The sequence below is a fragment of the Hippoglossus hippoglossus genome, chromosome 6 (assembly GCF_009819705.1).
Source record: "Hippoglossus hippoglossus isolate fHipHip1 chromosome 6, fHipHip1.pri, whole genome shotgun sequence".
In the NCBI taxonomy this organism is placed as follows: Eukaryota; Metazoa; Chordata; class Actinopteri; order Pleuronectiformes; family Pleuronectidae; genus Hippoglossus; species Hippoglossus hippoglossus.
The window spans coordinates 23,224,109-23,247,289 of NC_047156.1; the positions used below are offsets into that span (position 1 = coordinate 23,224,109).

The 23,181-nt window shown below is 39.7% G+C and overlaps 1 protein-coding gene across 5 annotated transcripts in view; it reads left to right on the top strand.

Annotated features, from left to right (window-relative positions):
• Positions 1-23,181, top strand: part of ptprz1a (protein tyrosine phosphatase receptor type Z1a) — an 85,965-nt gene that overhangs the window by 33,906 nt on the left and 28,878 nt on the right. For all 5 annotated transcript variants that reach the window (XM_034587531.1, XM_034587532.1, XM_034587534.1 and 2 more), the window contains exons 3-11: positions 2,617-2,796; positions 5,287-5,438; positions 6,174-6,269; positions 10,645-10,711; positions 10,801-10,958; positions 14,817-14,967; positions 19,159-19,343; positions 20,523-20,649; positions 23,118-23,158. In XM_034587531.1, coding sequence (XP_034443422.1) covers positions 2,617-2,796; positions 5,287-5,438; positions 6,174-6,269; positions 10,645-10,711; positions 10,801-10,958; positions 14,817-14,967; positions 19,159-19,343; positions 20,523-20,649; positions 23,118-23,158 — 1,157 coding nt within the window. The remainder of the gene's footprint in view (positions 1-2,616; positions 2,797-5,286; positions 5,439-6,173; positions 6,270-10,644; positions 10,712-10,800; positions 10,959-14,816; positions 14,968-19,158; positions 19,344-20,522; positions 20,650-23,117; positions 23,159-23,181) is intronic.

Sequence of the window (23,181 nt, forward strand, 5' to 3'; positions counted from 1 at the left end):
GACATCCTGCTCATTGTTGAGATGTAGTGGGTAAAATGTACTCATCTAATTGGGAACAGGTTTTATTGAGCAAATTATAATAATTGCGATGATGAGGCAGGGGTACAAGGGTGGGGCTTCACCTTCCCAGACTCTAACTTTAATCTTATCAGACAACTTACAATAAATGACTTTAAACACACAAGCACAAGAGCTACAGTAGATATTATCCATGACTGGGTGTGTATCCAACAAACAAATAACAGAGGCTCAGTATGACAGCTTACAGATTCCATCAGAAACAGGTAGGCATTAGTTTTTAATCAAACAGACTTGTGGTTCACACAGAGTCGGAATTATGGAAATAATGGATTCCAGGAAGTGGAATGGAATGGACAAAGGCGTCAGCTAAATGAAATGTAATGTAATGAAAATAGAGTACATCAGGTCGGGACATCTTGGTGTGGCTGCTGTTAACTAGTGACACAGTGAACCACACAGACGACAGCTTCTAGCTGTGTCTCATCTCCTGAACGTAACTGTCAGTATCAGAGATATGGAGTGTAATAACTCAGAACACATGTGAATAAATCCGCATGTAGTCCTCCTACTCAGTGCAGGTGCAGCAGCAGCAGGATATGTGATCAGAACATGGACTTTTCCTTTTTGATGGCAGCCCACATCACGGTTTTCTCCAATAAAAGTGAAACAATAAGCCTGAGGCTGTAGATCAGTTTGACGTGAATGTGAACTGCTGGATTAAATCTGTTTGGTTCAGATCGAGGTGCAGCTGAAACACTCACGAATGGATGAACATCTTTGTGAGGGATAATTTGTATTTCTGGCTGTACCACTTCCCATACTGTATTTGTGTCATTCATCATGTCAGGCTTTTCTCTGTGTCTGAAAGGAAAGAGGAAACCTGATGCTGAACCCTTTCTGTGAGCCACAGTTGTTAGTGGAACGCTGCAGGCTGTGTTTCAGAGAAAGTCTGCTGGCACATTGAAAAATCCTGCACTTTGACCTCAGAGGAGAAAATGTGAGCTGATATTAGCTCTAAAGCTCGAGTGCAGTAGAACAGCTGGAGGTTATTAGCTTGTTAGCTCACAGCTAGCTCTCCGAGAGCAGCACCTGTGAGCACTCATAGCATAATTGGTCGGAGTGAGGAGTCTGCACTTTGTCAGTCTGAACAACCAATCAAGGCACAACATCATTATTTGGTCGAATGTATTCTATTGAGAGCTGTTTGTGCTGTTGTCCTCCATTTATCTACTGAATCCACAAACCTCTGTCTGCGTGTATGTGGACAGAAACATTCACAGGTGCTGTCATCTGTCATGGCAACAACACTCATGGAATCACTTCCTCTTCAGCAATTTGTTACAATGTTTGTTTTGTTGCTGCAATGCTTTATTTCAAGCTTGATTGAAATTGTATTTTGAAAGGTTGTGAACTTTGGTCTGAATATTGTTTCAGTTGCCTAACAGACCTCCAGAAATACCAACCTGCAATGTAGGAAACAGTTTAGTGAATCATTCAAACTTACATATGAGCCACACATGTGAATATTAATAGCGATTTCAGTTTCATTTTATGAAAAATGTTGACTGCAAAATCTTCATTGCAGTTAAACCAGGTAGCATTCACACAAAGTTTTCCAACTTCACTCTGCACCGTAGACAACTGGGTCAAGCCGCAGGTCAAAATTGCCACCATATTGTTTTGATAATTTCATTATTTTTATTTCACCATATCGGAGCAACACATTCACCAGTGTCACGGGTGCTGATATCTCTCGTCAACAACATTCATAGAATCACTTTCTTTTAGCAATTTGTCTACAAAGTCAAAGCATAAAGTTTGTTTTGTTGCTGCAATACTTCATGTGGAGCTGAATTACAGAGATTTTATTTTGAAAAGTTGTGAAATTGGGTCCGAAGATTGTGTCAATAATTCTGAAGTAGCACCGGATCTTCAACACAGGACAAACAAACAGCTCATTTCAAACAGGCAGGTTTAGAATGTGTACAGCACTAGTTTTATATAATACAGCCTTACACAACAACACTAACTATTGATGGTGACACACATATTTGAATTGACATCATCATATAAGTAGACTCTGTGGTAGAACAGTTGTATAAGATTGTTGTAAATGCTGTATAGGTACCTAGTAAAGTGGCTATACTGCATTTATATGGGGAGATAATAATTTGACCTGGAAAATCCTCTTGTCATTTTACAGTTTTAGTTTGATTTACTTATTTAAATGTCTCTTGATACTGTCTTTTTAAAGGTAGTGTTACACTTCCACATCTAAAAACTGTGAAGGGGTCAGTGTGACTTCAATTTTGTCATCAAAGGGTGTTTTGAATGATTCTCTGTGGATCTCCATGTACCCACCAATTAGTTGTGTCTGCATGGTCAAAGGGCACCAACTGCACATTCCAGAAAGATGTATTCTATGAATAACTACACGTGGATGTTGCCAACAGTTATGTGCTCAAGTATAATTGAGGTTAGTCTTAGCTGTTGATTCAAGATTATGTTAGAAGATGTAGATTTTTAGTTTTTGACTATTGTATAGTGTTGTAAGAAAAATTTCACTCTTCACTTTTTCTGTATGTTTGCTTTTAGGAACATTAAACCAAAACAACTGGGCCAAGAAGTTTCCATCTTGCAGCAACGCCAAGCAGTCTCCCATCAACATCGAGGAGAACCTGGCTCAGGTGAAGCTGCAGTACCAGAAGTTACAGTTTGACGGTTGGGAAAGTCTGACAACCGAAAGGACCACCATCAAGAATGATGGCAAGACCGGTGAGAACAATCCCCTGTTAATGTGGTAGCAGTTTTCAAAAGTAAAATTTAATCTGAACTTCTCTCCAGCTCTCTGGAGAACTTTTTTTTTTACCCACAACTTCAAACTTTTTTCCAGCAGGAATCCATTTTGCTCAGATAAACCCACTGTACCTTACCTGCCTTGCACCACACAGCAGCTAGTCATAATTAGAGACTAGCTTGTGAACATATTGGATAATTTAGCAGCTTAAGAGCCATACATTTCCCACATGAGATGGTTGGGAGCAAAAACAGAGCTAAAAGAGACATTTACCTCATAAAGTGGACATACACTTCACTTCATGATCATGTTGCTTCATAAGTTATTGGACCACAGTGTTCTTTTCTGATATTTGATGGATCATTGATGTAGACTCTATTGACACCTATGGGCACGGCATGCTTGTTAGAGTGTCTGTAGTTGTTTTTGTTTTCTTGTCTGGATGGAGATATTTTGTAAAGCGAAGGTCATGTGGATGGAATTTTTTTATTCAGACAATATCCGTGAAAAGAATTTACGCAGGAGTGTAAACAAGGCGTTAAATCTGCTTTCTGTCACAATATTCCTGCTCTGTGCACTTGCTGTGAAGCATTTTATATCAATTAGCAATAACTGGTTTGCTGAAGACAGAAGCAGCAAAGACAGAGGAGGCTACAGCAACTATGGTGGAAACTTAGTAAGTGTCAGAGTAAAGTTTCCCATCCTCCAAATAAAATAAAAAACTTGGTGTTTAGAAGACGGTCCAAAAGAAAGTGATCAATGGACAGTGTTTGTGTAGTTACTCTCACTGCCAGACAGGGGAGACACCATTAATGGTTTGACTATAAAATGTCATCATGACATGATGAAAGCAAAATGAAATGACTTCTGATATATGAATTTCCAATCTCTGACACTGACGCTATCTTACAACAACAATGAGAAGGATCAGTCCTGACCTCCATCTATCAAACTACAGCCATCTCTTTACTTCCTTCCTTATTGCCCCCCCCCCGACCCCACCCCCACTTCTCTCCCAGTGACAGTTTGTCCCAGATAGATACTGAGCGATAGAGCCTTTTCTCATACAGTGGTATCCTATTGTAAAGGATACAGTTACCAGTTCCTCATTTGACAGAATTGAGAGTCTTTCATATATTTCCTCTCTCTAAGTGGTGTGAAACACAATAACCTGCAGTGTGCATTCAAGGTTATTGTTATGTGAAATTGTAGACATGAGGGGTCCAGCCTCTCCTTTCAAAAAGCTCCAAACAGACGAGTCCAGCGCTTCTTAGCAACAGGACTCTCAGCGAAAAAAGAATCAGCCCGTTGTAGTTGTTGTTTGGCTGCCAGCTGCACTATAGGCTTTTATTAATGGAGATGTTTGGTGGACAATCTGAGCACGGTTCAGGCTGACTACTCAGACCTGTTTTGATCAGCACCCAAATGGGCCCAGTGTAGGTTCCATACACACTATTCACAAAGCTCTCAGGGCCCCCAGGAGAATACATGGCTACAAGTGGATGATTTCAGTTTTAGAAAAGGGGCTGATGGATGCAGCGTACGGATATATTCGCACTTTCGACATGGTGCAAACAAACTTTTCAACACAACTGAATCAGCAACACGTTGAGTCAATATTTGCCCTCCCTCGAGGGGAAATTAGATTTTTGACGGGGTTAAAAGAAAACACCATGACACACAGAGACTGCAGACTGCAGACAACAAAGAGCACAAGGGTGCAGAGCTCAAGTGTTCAGCAGATTGATGACTTTGCAAAGACTGAATTTCATCCAGGCATTCACATGAAAAATATGCATTATCCATACAACACAATAGCCACATGGCCATTCCGTTGTGAAGGTGGTGGACTGAGATGTACAGGATGGCACAGAGGATAAAAGGTCTGTATAACTCTCCACGTTTACCAGAGCATCAAAGAAGGTTTTGATCCTAAATGAGACCTTTTGTCAGGTCAAACAAAGGCCAGCCTGAAGAAGATCCCCTCATTGTCTGAGTCATTGTTCGATGCTAACCCAATGAAGGCGTCTCTGGAGTATAATGTAGTGTAGAAGCTCTGATCGTTTGATCTTCTGTAGAATCTATAAATTGATAATTTTCAGTCAGAGATTTGACTGTGTTGTGTTCTTGTGTTCAGCGCTTTAAAAACAGTAGACAAACTGGATCTGGGTGGTAAAGTTTGTATGCAGATGAAAACTTAAATTAATTCTAAGAAGAACCCACACATTTTGTAATAATCATTTTTGCTTTAAACACAAATACTTTTTTTTTTTATGAAGTGGAGCATTAGATGTGTATTTACATCAACACAGTGCAACTCAAAATACTGTATATACTGTCATGTATATATCATGTACTACTTTTATTATTATAAATTGCTTTGAGATGATGTATGTTGTGATTTGGCGCTATACAAACATTTTTTTATTGAATGTGTACGCTCATGTCTGTGTCTTCTCTCCTCTCAGTGGCGGTGGATGTGGATGGAGAGTTTTATGTAAGCGGAGGAGGCCTCAGGTCAAAGTTCAAGGTGGGACGTCTGACGTTCCACTGGGGGCGCTGCAATGCCTCCTCAGACGGCTCAGAACACAGTTTGGATGGAGTCAAATACCCTCTAGAGGTGAGAGATTCCCGATGGCGCCTCCCTAGCGGAAGCCTGTAATAGCAGCTCTAGCTCACTTCAAGCTTTTTTTCTTTCTAACTACGTCTTGCAAATTTCCCCACTGTGGGACTAATAAATGATTATCTTATCTTATCTTATCTTAAATTTGCAACTAATAGCGACCGATGACACCCCTTGTGTGTTGCCCCAAGAAACATTTAGGTTAATCAATGAACAAAGAAGAAGATAAGCAATTTCTCCCATTTTATGAACAGTGCAGGCTGCTGATTTTCAAATGTATGTTTCAGTGTGTTGTCAAGTGTGTTTTCGACCTCAAAAGTAAAAATTATCGAGTGTATGTAGGTTTCAGCCAGACGTCTAGTCGGTGTTCTTATGGAGATGTATCCTGCTGTGAATAAGCATACCAATAATTCACTGGTTTTTATTTAACATATAAGGTTAGATTTTTGCATCTTTAGCTTTTATCTCTTCTACATCTTGATTGTTGTACTATTGACAAATCAGTCATTTCAAACATAGGCAGTGGGCGCCCCTGGGCCTGTGCGTGGTAGAAAAAGAGTCACATAAGTTGACATGTTGCTGTAGCTCAGTATGGAGTTCTGTAGCTAATATGCATAAAGAATAGGAACAGCCCGTCTGAAAAGTGTATCAGAGTAAACACTGTATCTCTACAGACACATGACTGGACTTGCTGCTACTTGTCAAGTTAATCATACTTGTTTTATTCCACAGATGCAGATCTACTGTTACGAGGATCAACGCTTCGACTCCCTAGATGAATCCATCAAGGCTGGAAGCAAAATCACAGCACTCGCTGTGCTGTTTGAGGTGTGTGTGTGTGTGTCTGTGTGTGTGTACTGATAACACTCAGATCAGTTTACAGTCTTGTCTGTGAGTTGTAGTAGAGCAGTAAGTTGGCCTTTAACATTCCAATAACTCCTAGCATCCTTTACTATTTTACTAGAAGAAAGGACATGATGGAAAGTGAACCTGTCCTCAGCCTCTGACTCATCTCATAGTCCTATTTCCAATCGAGTCATTGTACATTACATTACATTACATTACATTTAGCTGAGGCTTTTATCCAAAGCGACTTACAATAAGTCGCTTTGTACAAACCCAAAACAACAAGAATCAAGAAAGTACAATTTTCTTAAAGAAAGCCGAACTACAAAGTGGTAAATGTAAGTGCCATATAAGTGCTACTAAAATGCTTAATTATTATTATTATTATATATATATTTTTAGTCGGAAGAGATGTGTTTTTAGTTTGCGGCGGAAGATGTATAGACTTTCTACTGTCCTGATGTCATTGGGTAGCTCGTTCCACCATTTAGAGCCAGGACAGCAAACAGTCGTGATTTTGTTGAGTTGCTATCTCGCAGTGAGGGAGCAACAAGCCGATTGGCAGATGCAGAGCGGAGTGAACGTGCTGGGGTGTCAGGTTTGACCATGTCCTGGATGTAGACTGGACCCGATCCATTCGCAGCACGGTACGCAAGTACTAGTGTTTTGAAACAGATGCAGGCAGCGGGCAGGCACTGGTAACCAGTGAAAGGATCAGAGGAGCGGAGTAGTTTGAGTTAGGAAGGTTAAAAACCAGTCGAGCTGCTGCATTCTGGATGAGCTGCAGAGGTCGGATGGCACTAGCAGGCAGACCAGCCAGGAGGGAGTTACAATAGTACAAACAGGAACATGTTGTTACAGTAATGTTGGCAGTAAGGGAGAGTTGGCTGTCGAGTGACACACCCAGGTTCCTAGCAGTCTGAGTGGGGCTTAACACAGAGTTGTCAAAGGTAATAGTCAGGTCGTGGGTGGGAGAGCCTTTCCCTGGAAGGAAAAGTAGTTCAGTCTTGTCAAGGTTGATTTTCAGGTGGTGTGCGGACATCCACTGAGAGATGTCAGTCAGACAGGCAGAGATTCATGCTGCTACCTGTGTTTCAGATTGGGGAAAAGAGAGGATTAGTTGGGTGTCATCAGCATAGCTATGGTAGGAAAAGCCATGTGAGTGAGGAAAGCGAAGGTGATGAAGATGAAGATGAAGTTGATGGAAATGTAGTTACAGAAGGTGGATTTGAAAATGAGGAGCGTATTTCATCTATCTTTTTTGTAAAGTAGTTGACAAAGTGGCTTGGTAGAAGGGTGGAAGGAGGAGGGGGACTGGGGGGGGGTCAAGGAGGTTGGAAAAGATGAGAACAGCTTTTTGGGGTTCGAAAATGAGGATTGAATTCTAGTTTGGTAAAAAGAGCTTTTGGCTGCAGAAATAGAGGCAGAGAACGAGGAGAGAAGAGATTGATAAGTGAGCAGGTCGTCATTGTATAATCCAGTCTGTTGTCAGTCCATCATGAGAGGAAGACAAAGTACTGATAAGAGGTTCTCTTTTAACCTTCTCTCACAAACACAAAGATGGCTGAAGTTTACAGCTATTTATGCTAACATTTGTTATTTTCTTAGAGTAAAACCTTACTAATCTACTTGACTTATATAGCTGCCAGACTGGTATATTGTCTGAACCTCTGTCTTTCCTCTTAGTATGACTGTAAACTGTTATATTGCTTTTTTTTATACATCTTTGGTATGAAAGATACTCTGAAACGTCTTCTTCTTCTATTTTGTTCGGTTTATTGGCATTTATAAATCTATATATATAAATTGACGGCAACCAAACCCTGCTCAAAAGTCATTGGTCAAACTGGAAACAGAAACCAGACGGCTTCCAGACTGTCTACAGATTCAGAATTTTCACATGTAGAACCTAGAGACATGGAAAGAGGTAGTGAGCTGAGAGAGAGCTTCAATCTTGGCTACTTTCTACAAAGTTGGCCAATCATCACGGGAGGGGTTGTAAATGTCAGATTTATGTTTTCGGAAAAAATTGCAGGAATGGTCAGTCATGCTTGGACATTCATACGCCTGTGATAACTATATTTTTAAGAAAACCTGTGTAAATGTATATGTGCTAGCTTTCTCCAGGTAGGGTGGAGGGGTGATGGTGTCTCAGTAATAGAAGCTGAAGTAGTATTAGTGGTGCTTTTCTCCATGTAGTGTGGTAAGAGTAGTAATTAGCTCTTGGCTGAGTGTTTGTATAGCCCACATACTCACTTGTGTGGAGAAACATGTTCTAAGTGTTCAATGCTAACAATGGTCTGATGTATTCTTACACAAAGCTCAGACTCAAAGGTTTGAGGTTTGGTTTTCATTTCAGAAAGTGTCTGATTTGAGAAGCATATCTGCAGAATATGACTTTATCGATGACTTCTTGTTGAAGATGAAAAAGTCGGACTGCGGGAATGAATCAAACACTTTCAGTGATACCACCAATGGACTGTAGTAATACCTGAGTGAGTGTTGTGCGTCTCAAAAGTCTGATTCATATTTCTGGCTCGGGATCATTGCTGTGCTCTTCCCTGTGTTTTCATGCTCAGTGCCAGGGTACGGAGAGCGTCCTGCATACTTTGGTTCTTTCTGCTTTGTGCTGTTGCATTGCCTCTGGCCACATTGGCATGTTCGAACCGACAGAGGCCATGTTGGAACAAAAATCTGAAAACGTCTGATGTGAAGCTGCAGGCTTTGTGTGTGTGTGTGTGTGTGTGTGTGTGTGTGTGTGTGTGTGTGTGTGTGTGTGTGTGTGTGTGTGTGTGTGTGTGTGTGTGTGTGTGTGTGTGTGTGTGTGTGTGTGTGTGTGTGTGTGTGTGTGTGTGTGTGTGTGTGTGTGTGTGTGTGTTGGGCTGCAGATTGGGCGGAGAGCAGGGTGGGAACACCAACAACACAAAGAAATTGAGAAATTTTGTTTTCGTGCGCTGCCAGCCGCCTTCGCAGGTAACATTATTTTTCAACTTTCCAGAATTCATGTTGAGGGTGTCTGGTGGCTTGGTTGGTGAATGCAACCTGAAAGTCATGAGTTTGGATCTGTCCTGGGGCTCTTATCAGATGTCATTCCCCTTCTTTTCTCTCTATACTTTCTAAATAACAGAAACTTAAAAACAGTTGTACTGTTTTTTCACCTTGATAATTTGTGCTATTTATACAAAATATTATATATCGGGTCACCAAAATGGTCAGGGTTCATACCATATGGGCAGCTGGTCCCTGGTTTGACTCCCAACCGACTCTGCCATTTGATTCATGTCATTCACCTACTCTCTCATCATGTTTCCTGTCTCTTGTTCACATCTTCCCGTCAGAAATCAAGGCAAGAGACCAAAAAATATACTTTGTATGAATTGTACAAAGCAAAAAAAACTGTAGCAACAAGGCTTCATTGCCCATATGAACAATATGTGTAAACATGAGTACAGAAATAATTCACATGCTTCTTACTCTCTCATACAATATTAGGCCGTTTTGAGACATGACCTAAAATCCGGAGAATTGGCTACGGAGTTTACCCAGAGTTTGCCTTTCACACATGCACAACACAGCTGGAGGTTCTCTGCACAGACGAGTTCACAACCGCATCAAATCCTCCTCTTATTCAGGCGAGAGGTGGAGCAGCCGGGTGCAGCAGACAAGAAGTAACGTAATAACTCTGCTGCAACTGCAGCTGTTCCCCTGAGCCACCACCACCCATATCTTCACTGTATTAAACGTACATTTTACTCAGTAAACCCAGCAAAAACACTGAAATAGTTACCTGCAACTAGAAGATAAATGGGAAAATAGTCCACTCAAAGTAAGGAAAAAATCTTTGAAATCCCCACCTTCCAAAGGGCAAGTAGAATAAACTATCCTAAACATTCACAGTTCAATTACATGAAAGTAATATTTGTAATATAATTAATACTGTGTTAAATCTCATCTAGTTTAAAATCCATTAAAATTAACACATTTGGAACAGGGGCAGCACAGTGGTGCGATGGTTAACATTGTTGCCTCACAGCAAGAAGGTCTTTCTATGTGGACTCTGCATGTTCTCCCCGTATTGTGTGGGTTTTCACAGTCATGCAGATTGGGCTTGGTTAATTGGAGACTTTAAATGGACCATAGGTGTGAGTGTGAACGGTTGTTTGTCTCTGTATGTTGGCCCTGTGATGGACTAGCGACCAGTCCAGGATGTACCCTGCCTCTTGCCGAATGTTAGCGGGGCTTGGCCCCTTGGCCAACCTCCATGTTGAACCTGGCCTGTGTCAAACTGCAGAGCGTTATGAACAATTTACATTAATCAATAAAAAAGACTGTAAGTCTGTTGATTTTCTCTTCACAGACGACCACTGAAGACAACGTGAACTACGCACCAATCATAGACAGTATCCTCAGTGTGAGCAGATACGGTACGTCTTCTTCTTCTTCTTCTTGGTCTCATCACTTGCTTCTTCTTCCTCTGTCTTGTCTATTTAAGCTTTGTTGTGTTACTATTCAGGTAAAAGCGCTGAGGTTTCGCCCTTCACCCTCCGAGGTCTCCTGCCAAACTCCACGGAGAAATATTTCACCTACAACGGCTCTCTGACCACACCCCCCTGCAGTGAGATTGTCGAGTGGATCATCTTCAAGAACAAAGTCGCGATCTCTGATGAACAGGTAAGGGTTTTAGACAGTAGCACACAAAATTTGACTGCTTGGTGATATCAATTTTCTCATTTTCAACATTTTAATCACAAAGACCAAGCATTTAGTGTTTCAGTCTCTCTCCCTAGTTTGAACTGTATTTTTTTAAAGTTAGAGCATCAACCTACACTGAGGTCTTCTGCACTGTCCGCAAACTGTGAATCAAAACATTAGTCATCATAGTAAAGTTATTTTTAAGGCTGTTATATTGGCTTGCATTATATTTAGAGATTTTACTCATCAATCATTGTGTTTCATCGAACACAGAGTTTGTGTGATCAGTTTGGTATAGACCCAATCTATTTGTGAGTCATTTAGAATTATAATTTTGCTTTGCAATGGACCACTTTCTGGAAAAACTAAATAATGGAAATGGAAATGGACCCCATACAATATGCTGTGAAAATTTGATCATTGCTTTTTCAGTCTTGTCAACCACTCAAATCATTTTACCGTACAGGCCACATTCACACACCATTCATTCAGCACTATTGTAAGCTGTGTCGTGTCTCACACACACCATTCAATCAGTGCCAGAACAGCCGTCAGGGGACATTTCAGGGTTCACTATCTTGCTCAAGGACACTGTGCCACCCACACTGGAAGAGCAGATCCACAACTTTCTAGTTCGGGGGCGACCGGCTCTACCTCCTGAACCAGAGCCGCCCCTTGATGATGATGTAAACATTAAGCTCAGTCATTAAAGAAGTGCCCCGCCCGATGTGTGTTGCATGGCCATTTCCCCTGCAGCTCATTAATATACTTATATTGAAATGAAATAATTACCTATAGTAGAGTTGCTTTGCGTGATTGATGAGGAGGTGCACCAGCATGCTGTTAGAAAAGCCTGAAATGTGTCACGAGTTCCCAGTGCACTACAGGTTTAACACAAAAAACATGTGTTCAATATGCAACTTTATAAACTGGGTCTACTCCAGCATTCCCAGCAACTACATCAAATTCAAAGACAGATTACCTGCACACTGTCAAATATGTCTCTGCAACATGGAACTAAACTGAAACCAGAGGCTGCCTGAGAGGAAGGAAACTAAAACCAAACCTTGAAAAAACAATCAGCAATAATGTCAAGTGAACACAGGTCTACAACCCATGCGTAACCACCAGTGGGGTCCTTTGAGAACCAGACGTGAGCTGTGGAATCTTAGTTAAATTACAGAAACGTCCATAAACAACCTTTTAGAAACATGTTGAAGGATCTGAAAGGAGGAATTATCATACCAGAGCTCAGGAAACACACAAGTGATGGGAGAGGCAGAGAAGCTTAGTCTGTGTATGTTCACATAAGTGTGTGTGTGTGTGTCTTTGTGTGTGTGTGCATGCGTGCGTGCGTGCGTGCGTGCGTGTGTGTGTGAGAGAGACAGCCCTCAGGCCAAATGTGATTGACAACCATACAGAGGCAGTCATTACATCAAACGAGTATTCACTCACAAAAGAACTTTACGGTCTTTAAACTGAAACACACACACATACACACACGCTGGCATGAACCAACATGTGAAAACAAACACAAAAGGCTTTCAACGAAAAGGTTCCTGTGTGATTCCTGCTGAGTCTCTGACATGATCATTAACTGACTCACAGCTGTCTCACACACAAACACACACACACACCTTTACTAACTAACTTTGTAAGTTGTGTTTACTCCAACTTCACATTTCAATCCTGTTAAAAATGTACAATTTTCTTATGCTGGCAGTGTGAAATCAAGTGTGGTCACGTTGCAATCACATTCATCCATAGTGTTATTTTGTGAAAAAAAAGACTTAGAATAAAAAGGAAAAAAGGAGCATCTAGAGCCGCACTTTGGCAGAAAACCTCAGTCTGAGGGAAGACAATGGGTTAAACCACACATGGAGTTTGCAGTGAATCTATAGGCAGCAGCCATGAGGAAGAATCAAATCACAAAACTACTCAAACTGCAGATACAACCAAAATGTCTGTTGATCACAAAGGGAACTGAACATGAAACAACAGCTGGTGCGATGCAATATCAACTAAATTTCAGCTAATTCAGCTGAAACTAGTTAGACACAAGTTCAGGGTTAAATCTGACCAACGTATTCCCAGTTTTATTCAAATAACCTTAACCTAGTTTTACCCTTAAGGTGATATTTGTAAGAGAGAGTGTGAGCTTCAGCTATCGTTGCATTTCCAAGACAAAAGTTTATAATACATTACTTCTTCAGGACCATAGACTGTACACAAAGATTGATGACACATCTCTGTTTCCACCCACTAGCCAGAAATGGGCCAAAATATCTGGAAACACTGCCATCTTGCGCATTTGGAGCCAGAGTCTGCGTAGTACTGATTGGGGGATGGAGCTGCGGATGCGATGTCCCGCCAATATATGCACTTGACAAATCATGAGTCAGTCTCACCTGTCAATCATAACATTTCACCCCACTTTTATAGTATCAAATATGTAATTCAAACCAAGCTTCCCATCAAAATTAAGCCTCGAACATATATCAGTGAAACCATCTTTGAGAAAAATGTATTGGACGAGAAGCTCCGGTTCTTTCTCTGATTTCCCTCTGATCTCACTCCTTCATCTCATGTCTGCTTGATTATGATTATTATTTCTGTCCACATGAGCGTTTATCAGTTTTAATCTCCCTCCACACTAACAGGCCTGATCATGCATATCACATGACCACTCACGTACACTGGGCATGCGTGTGCACACAAGAAGCATTTGGTTGTTTGTTGCAGTTACCAAGCTACACACGTGAAACAGCAATGGCAATAAGTATGAGCAGAAATTGCCCGAATTTAACTGCGCAACACCTGTTAGCAAAGACAACATGGTCAGCAACTCTTGTAATTGATCATCCACGTAGCGTTGTAGCGCCGATTCTTTTCCTCCAGAAGGGGGTCATGTGATAAGAGCCTGATGTCACGTCGTGACCAAAAGATCCAATCAGCAAGCGTTTGTGAGTCATTGTTTCCAAGCAGCTCTGTTTCTGCCCTTCCAAATTCAAATTCTGCCCTGGAGTTTTTAAACTACAACGAGACCAGTAGTGTTTCCAGCCTTCTCTGTTTTAGCAGCTCTGAAACTCTGTAGTAGTGTGGGGTTACGTATCCGTAGCAGAGTTGATGTGGTTTCAAAGGAAAAGGTTGTAATGTGGATGTATAACTACACAAATAATCTTTTCTATACAAAGAAAAAGATTAAGTCATCACAGCTGTTATAATGGAGGCAGGTGTTTCTCTTTCACCTTGAAAGCCTCCATGTCTCGTGACGCGTCTCAGCCGGTCGACATTCCAAGTCAGCTCAGGCTGCCAGGGACTAACAGTTAAATTTTACAACTTCAACCATCACATAGGACCTTAATGGGCTCTGCTGTGTTGACTGTGTTGTGCAACCAGACGGATGTGAGTCACCTGAGCAGGTACAGAAGCAGACCACGGGTAAAAGGGCTGTTCCGGCGTGATTCATGGCTCCTCCACACCTATTCAATTCTGCTGCTGTGTTTTGAGGAGGATTTACACTTTGATTTAGTGATGGAGAGTCATTCACTTGGACAATCAACATTCAAGATGCGTCTTGTCAAACCAGTTATACGTTCATGTATATGTATTATATATAAGTACAACTGTGTGGAAAAATTATCTTCCCATAGAAACCTCTTTTACCACAATCACACTCAAGCCATCAATTAGTAATACTGTCGCTGTTCATTGTGTCAAATGAATCAGTGTGATTCATTTAAGGCTGTAGGTTACATTTAGTGAAGCTTCCCTCAGTCTGTTCTTCAGATGGACTGCAGGAGCTGTTGCTGACGTTGTTCTGTGGTTGTGTTGCAGCTGGAGATGTTCTGCGAGGTGATGACGATGCAGCAGGCCGGATACGTGATGCTGATGGACTACCTGCAGAACAACTACAGGGAGCAGCAGGAGCAGTTCATGGGACAGGTGCTCTCCTCCTATACCGGCACCGAGGAGGTCCTCACACCAGGTACGAACACCAGGGCCAAAATCCTACAATTCGCTGTCACCGACATCACAGTCTGCATCCACACTGTAGGTGAGGTGTTTATCACACACCAGGAAACATCGTTGTGGATCTGAACTGATGTGGAGCCAGTGACCCCAAGTCAGTGGTAGCAAGCATCTAAGTACATTTACTCAATTCCTGTACGTAAACTGACAGATTGCAAGATTCACCCTACAGGTAAGATGCCTAATTCACTGTGGAAAATACGAGTTGCGGTCAGAGCCTCCCACAGCTGTACAAACGTGACGAGCTGATTGAGAAGCAACCGCAGACACCAAAGAACTATGTCGACTGACCAGATAGAGACTTTACACAAATATGACGGGTTAGTTTAATTTGCTGTGACATTGGAGATGAAAACTAACAGAAGTAAAGAACGAGAGAAGAATGACAGTGCTAAGGGGTTAAATGTGTTGAATGAAAGACATGTCAAATAAGCAAAAGTTCGACTCCTGCATCCTTTGGCCTCTTTTAACTCTCGAGTGAAATATGATACGATATTCACTCTTGTTCATTTTCTTACTAACTTTTTACTTCTCCTCTTGCAATGACAGACATGCTGTTCTCCTATTATAAGTTAATGCTCTGTTATATATAAAAATAAATTGAGATAATTTGAGCTCAACTAGCTGTAACATTAAAATGCTCCTCGCTTGTCAAAGTTATAATATTCCACTTATGTGATATAAACAGTATGTATATATGATGATATCATTTTGAAGGTTCCATTCTGCCCAACAAATTTAGCTTTGAAACTCTTAGTACATTGTGTTGTTAATACAGCTGTCCCTTTACTACATGCAAAAACTTACATGTTATATGTATATCTATTTTCATGTTAACAAAGAAACTGTGGCAATGTTAAAATACAATCGATACAGGGCTTGGCATATTTCTTTTCTCAAATGCAAATGACTTGATTCTGTAGTAAAGAAGCTGCAGACGGGGACTGATGGTTGATGAGTTCACCCTAAGAATCAAATCTAATCCATAATATCTTTTTGATAGAGTCAACCTCAAAATACTGTACAGTGTTGCAATTGAACACATCAGTCTGTTTTAAAGTTGCATTGTGGGTAATGTAGGCACTGGCTTTTTGACAAGGAAAAAGAGATATGGAATAGAATAATATATTAATGCTTGTGCTGCTTCAAATCAAGACACATTTATTTGTGTAGCACCTTTCAACAGCAAGGAGCTACAAAGAGCTGTAACTAAGCATTAAGTAAAGATACACATGAGCTGATATGAAATATATTATATTATAGATTTTTTTTATAAAGAAGTGAGACAAAAGAGAATAGAGGACATTGAATAACAATCTGTATTAAACACATATGAAATTAAATAAATTAAGACATTCAAAATATGAATCAATATTCATCATATCTTGTGGTTTAGCATAAATTATGTTCACTTTAGTTACTAAAGCACCTTATGACCCTACTGGGAAAACGTTTACGTAAAGATATATTATTCAGATGATTAACAGTCTGAGTGTCTGCTGCTGGACGACACACACTGATACTCCTCATCATTACTACGTCCACCTGGCTGACCTCAGCTTGACTCCAGTATGAAAATACTGTATTTGTACTAATTAATTCTAAGTAGATCACAAATGATAGAAAGAAAAGACAGATAAGAATAGATCTCCAGTGACCTAAATAAAATCTCAGCGACGGAGAGCAAACGGGTTGACTCGGTGTAAGCCATCGATTTCCTGGTCCTGCTCCATAGTTATTAATGAAGTTTATCGATCTGTGGTTTTTGTGGAGGGCTTGTTCTGTTGTTATAGACTATTTAAAATAATTTTATTTGATTTCAATTGCCCTTCAAAACAGTCATAGACCTCATAACTAATTATATTAAAAGTAAAGTATTAAAAAGTAACTTTGGAGGAAATGATAATGAGACAAATGCATTAATCAAACAATAAAAGCGGGAAAAGATTAAGATATTAAGGTATTAAGATCAGCTGTAATAATCTCACGACTTTTTGAAGCATTTTCCAAGTATGTGACGGGAGAATTTTAATTAAATTAAATTAAATGAATCTGAAAGAAATGCTGACCCCCTCCTCACTGATAGAAAAGGTTAGTTTCTTAGTTATCCTTGCAGTCAATACAGAGAGGAAAACTATTCCCTCTCTCTTTCCTAATTTCAATCGCAGTTTCAATGACAGATGCCTAGAATGGATATTTACAGTATGGCTCTCTATGGCACTTTATAATGGTGTCATTAAGAGAACAAATTTCAAAACTACTGCAGATAATGTTTCTGGCCATCAAAAACAATATGTATGTATTTGGCAAGTCACTACTACATAGGTGGTAAATGTATCAGTACAATATTCACAGACAGCATATTTCTGATCTCAGAAGACAGTATCCACTTGACTCCAGCTTTATTAATCTGATTTATGGTTCTGTTTAGACTCTCTCACAACACCAGGATAAGATAAGTGAAAATGTTTGTCTGGTTTATTACAGAAAAAGTTAACTTCAGTGACTTAATACACGTTTATTTATATTTAACCTAAACCACCATCTAGTTGGTTAACCCAAAGACAGGACTGTGGATGTAAACCCTGGTCTCCGGTGTGACTCGTGGCTGGAAGAAGAAATTATTATTATTATTATTATTATTATTATTATTATTATTATTTTAATTTATTTGTAGAAACTTGGATATCAGTCAGTGTAATGAATTATCATGATAAATGTCACATTATTATTTCTTTCACGCTTAAAGACTTCAAAGTGAAGGTTTAGTTTTTGTCTCCTCTCATTGGGCAGAGAATGACTTGATGACTTGCTGTTTATCAACAAAGGTATAGATCGGTTATATGTTACACCTCCTTGCTGTGCTTGCACAATGCATAAACATGATATCGAATGAACCTTTGTTACACTGCTATTGATGAAAATGGTATTGCTATAATTATTGACATTGTTTTATTCTTAGTATGACTGCCTGGCGTTTTTTTAATTGAGTCTATGTTTTAGGATCAGCTGAAGCGTATTAGTGCACAAGACCTCATGGTGATATTTTTAATTGTTGCTCATTAGCTCTGTTAAATGCTCTGCCTCATATTGTCTGAGGGTTTATTCTTCTGACTCTCAACACTGTCATGTCAACTTTGATATGTGATATCTGCCTAAAGTATTTTCAATTTAAAACAAAAATAACAAAGGTCTCCTGGCTCATTCTGCCCTCTAGTGGACTGCCACAAATGCCAGTCTCTTCCTCTCACCCCCTCCCCGTCTCTCTCAGTGGTTGTCTATTTTTCTGAGTGGGGAACATGCGTCTCTAATTGCTGGTGAACTTGGTTTATGCAGATTTTATTGAGCGTGTAGCAGCGTTGACACACAGCCTGACATTGTCACTTTGATCCTGCAGAGGAGAGAGGTCAGAGGTCAGAGGGTGAAGCCAGTGACAGCAGAGGTTTAGCTTCAGCTCAGAAATGTGCCAGTGTTCAGATAGACAGAGCCTCCTCCTGTCTATTGTCATCCCTCCTCAGCCTTTTTTAATCTGTGTTAATCCCAGAGTGTCTGTCATTTGTATTATCTCTTCTCCTCTAATCTCAACTCTGACCCAGAATCAGGCTGCAGGAGGAACACAGACCCCATCAGCCCCATTTGACTTCTAACTGTTATCTGCTTTTTAATCTTTTAACTGCTGACAGCAGGAGGTGGAGGTGTAAGGGAACAGATGGCCTTTATTGATTTATACGTAAAATAGTGTGGCAGTTTGTATTCCAAGGTTCTATTTATTTTGTGATAACTCTAATCTATCTGGATTAAACAAACAGGGGTAAATATACATGTATTTTGTCCAGTTTCAATAATGAGGCTGCTCCTTAGAGAATGTAAATAAATCCAAATGCACCATCATTTAAAACTGGTTAGAAGTATAATGACATTTTATAAGGAAGGAATATGTACAGTAATACATTCGTGTTTCATATACATTTGATCTGAAGTCAGTTTTTGTATTCACCTGTTTTTGTGTTGGCCTTGTGGTTTTTTGTGATTGTACAAATACCCGAGCAGATGTGCTGGTCTGTGGGAAACTTTCCTGTCCAATGGACTTTGGAAGAGAATTTTCCATCCATTTTTGATTTTGTTCTTGTCTTTGTGTTTCTGTCAGTCTGCAGTTCAGAGCCGGAGAACATGCAGGCAGCGCCCTACAATCTCAGCAGCCTGCTGGTGACGTGGGAGCGGCCGCGGGCAGTGTACGACGCCAGCATCGAGAAATATGCCGTCAGCTACCGACTGGCCAACGCAGAAGACTCTGTCGCCTCTGAGTACTTGACTGATGGAGACCAGGATGTGGTGAGAGAGTGTCCACAGGAATCATCATGAATCATATATCATATATCAATAACAATTACCACAAGTCAGCAGTCAGCCATCTCAATTAGCAGCTTAGCAGAAATTTTAAGTAATTTTACAAAAATAAAGTTGCAATATTATAAGAGTAAAATTGTAGCCTTAAGAGCAAAGTCATAATTTTACATTTTACAAAACCTTTTTTTAGGAAATAAGGAGAAATTTGTTTCACCTTCTGGATCCCAAATTTTGAACGAATCTCATTGTGAAAGTGAAAGTGGGAAACTCCATTGAATATCCCACAGATGTAACAACGTTATACAGTTGACCAGTACAGAACATTTCATACACCACACAAAAATAAATTTCCTTTAGGTCTGTCTGGTTCTTTATTCAGAATAGTCAGTTTCTTGCACAAGTTTATCAAAGTCCTGATACTTATGATAATGTGGTGCTGATGAACCAAAATATTAAGCCTTACTTTATTTGTGAAACTTATACTAAATTATTACTCAACAAGATTCTCCTCATTCCTCATTTTAGTGTAGGTGACTAACTGAAATCAACTTATGGTTGTATCATTCTTTTCAGGTTTTACCCATTGCTTCATATAAAATATCCCTTAAAGGTTCAGTGTGTAGAATTTAGTGACATCTATTGGTGAAGTTGCATGTTGCAGCTGAATACCCCTCACCTCACCCTCCCCTTCCAAACATGAACCTGTGGCAGCCTTCAGTTGTCATAAAAACTCAAAAGATGTTTAGTTTGTCCAGTTTGGGCTACTGTAAAAAACATGGCGGCCTCCGTAGAGAGGACCCGCTCCTGATGTAAATATAAAGTATTTAAATATAAAGGGCCCATTCTATGGTAAAGAAAACAACAATTCACAAAAATCTATTTAGATGATCACACACTAGTGAAAACACGACTAGGATTATTTTATATTCAGTTTCTGCCAATAGATCCATTTCACCTACATCTTACACATTGAACCTTTAAGTTATAAAGGCCAAAGTAGATATGGTATTGGGAGACGACCAAATTAAAACTATAATTCTGTAAACGGCCAATATATGGGCGCTTTAACCCAGCTTTTAAGATGCTGTATGTCATTTGTAGCTGTTTGCCTAAAACATGAATATTGTCCTTCAATAATTATGTCATTAATTTTCCCACCACCAGGGGGCGATACTTGATGATCTGTCAGCCAACACCAGCTACGTGGTCAAGGTGGTGGCGGTCTGCACCAATGGTCTGTATGGACGAGTGAGCGACCTGCTGACGGTCGTCATGCCCGTCGATGACCCCGGTAAGAGCGACCGTGCCAGAGGCAGAGCGTAGAGCAGACGAACCCTAAAAATATTTTCTCTGCTGCACTTTTTCACTTTTGTTTCGAGTAGGATTTAGATACGGTGCTATAAGACTTTAGAATTGATGAAAGACAATTGTCAAAACGACAACAAACAAAAATTATATTACAGTAAAAAAGACAACAGACAAACTCACTGAAAGTCAAATTATGTTACTTATCAATGGAAGCCCTATACTAAGTTAATATGTAATATAGTTTGTCCAGATTATGATTTTTAACCCCAAAAAAGAGCTAATATGTCCAACAAGCCAAACTTGTGAGAAGTAGCTCACAGTTTGAACGGGGGAGATTCATGAGGCGTAATGTTAGTAGTTCTGTAAATTCCCTTTTACTTGTTGTCCATTACTACTCAATATGATTCATCTCCAGCCATGTTTCTTTTCTTTTAAAACAACTTCTGTCCTTCCACTCATCCTCCCTTTGAACCCAGAACCATACGAACAAAGTTTTGTTGTTTCTCTGCGTCTCTCTTCACCCTCCCTATGTTATACTCTGGGCTATACAGTTTATCTTCTATTTTACACACAGAGCGGTTGTTTGCCTCTTCTTTTTCTGTGTTTATAACTGTTTCATGACTCTCTCTGTGGTCTTCAAATGTGCTGTCCCTATATATTTCTATATTTCTAAGACAAAGGGGTCACTTCCTGTGTAACTTTCATTTCACATGGAAAGCCAAAGTCTCCATCTTTGTTTTGTTTTCACTTTGTGGCGTCTGTTCCTTCTGCATCTCACAGTAAGACCAATGTTTGCATGTTTGCAGCAGCATTTTGTGTAACATGGATTGGAATGGCAATCACAATAACATTGTATTTTAATCTGAGCTTTACATGGAATAAACTACTATGTCTTGTTACAAAGAAAAAAAAATCCCCTGCATCCTACTTCAGTGTCAGCTTGCATGAATGAGTGAAACTCTGCAACATTCAGTAGGTTTACAAGATGCTTTGCTACTGTCTATCTACCGTCATTTTTTCTATTCAAAACAGTAACGTTAACTTAATGCTACAAAAACAGAGAATTAATTGATTTTTTTCGAAAAAAGTAGAAGTAGTTTGATTTTTTTCGAAAACAAACTACTTCACATAGTTTGTTTCAGCTTCAGAAATCTGCAGATACTTGCTTTTTTCTGTTTCATATCAATTTACGTATCATATCAAGATTTTATCAAATAAACTGATTTAGCTAAAAGAGCTAGCACACGTATTTGATAGGTTAGATTTATACTTAATCATCATAACTTATTAAATGTCAGTGTGAGAAGTAATTAAAAATCAGCCCATAGATTTATCTTATAATTTCAAACTCATTTCACATGAAAGAAAGAATTTTTTAATGTTTGTTTTCTATAATGATTGACTAAATTATTAATTGTTAAATTTATAATCAATTTACTTTCTGTTAATTGCCTAATCATTTAATCAACAAATAATTACAACACCAAATCAAGTGATTTTTTTAATGTAATTTAGTGTTTTTCATGCGCTGCTTCATTAAAGAATCAAGTTGTCTTCAACCAAAATGTGCCTCAGTTTGCCCCAGAAATCCCTCAGGCATCTCTCTCAAACTAGTTCATAAAACTTGTAAAACCTCACCTCATGCTTCACAAACCAGTTTCATCTGGTCTCCATGATGTGTCACTTAGCCTCAGACAGGTAAGAGCCACACCTGCCCTCCACATGTCTGCTGTGTGCTGTGCGTCTGAGCTCAGTCAGCCTATGTGGCATTTGCAAATAACTCTGTGAGTTTGTTTTATCCCTCTTGTGACAGACGGGCAGAGTTTGGATTCCAAAAAGTTTAGATAACAGAGGAAAGTAGTTGAAAGTTGTCAGTTTGAATTCCTTTCCTTGGCTCGTCTGGTTTTATAAGGAGGATAAAACAGAAAATTGATTAGTTGCAAATGCTTTTTGTTCAAGGTTTTCTGTGTTTGCTTTTGTCTTTGGGGGAACTCGTGCATGAAAGTCCAAATGTGCCCGACATGTTGCATGTAAATGTTTCATCCTTCCAAAACACTGCTTAACTTGCCACTGTCTCCCTCTGTCATTTCACACATTTACATCCATCCAGAGCACATTTCATTATCACGTTTTTAACTAAACTAAACTGAGCTTTCTTTACATGTTTCTGAAAACCTGGAGTCCCACATTTCTTTGCTTTTCTTCTCCGTGATGATCTCATCACATTTTTTTCAAATCGTTTTACCCTTTTGTCACGTCTTTGCATTTTTGTGGGGGGGGGGGGGGTTGTATACTTTCATCCTTAGGACATTAACAGCAACATAAATACAACTCAGAGAAAAGTAAAACCGAAGTAGACACAAGTTCAATTGTCTTGTCCATGAGTTTTGACATTTTGTAAGTTATTTTAGTCTTTGTGTAACTAATGGTGTAACCTGTGCCTTTTTGTAGAAAATGCTCTGGATCCAGATTCAGATGAATTTGATGATGAGGTATGAAGCTTATTCTTCATTGA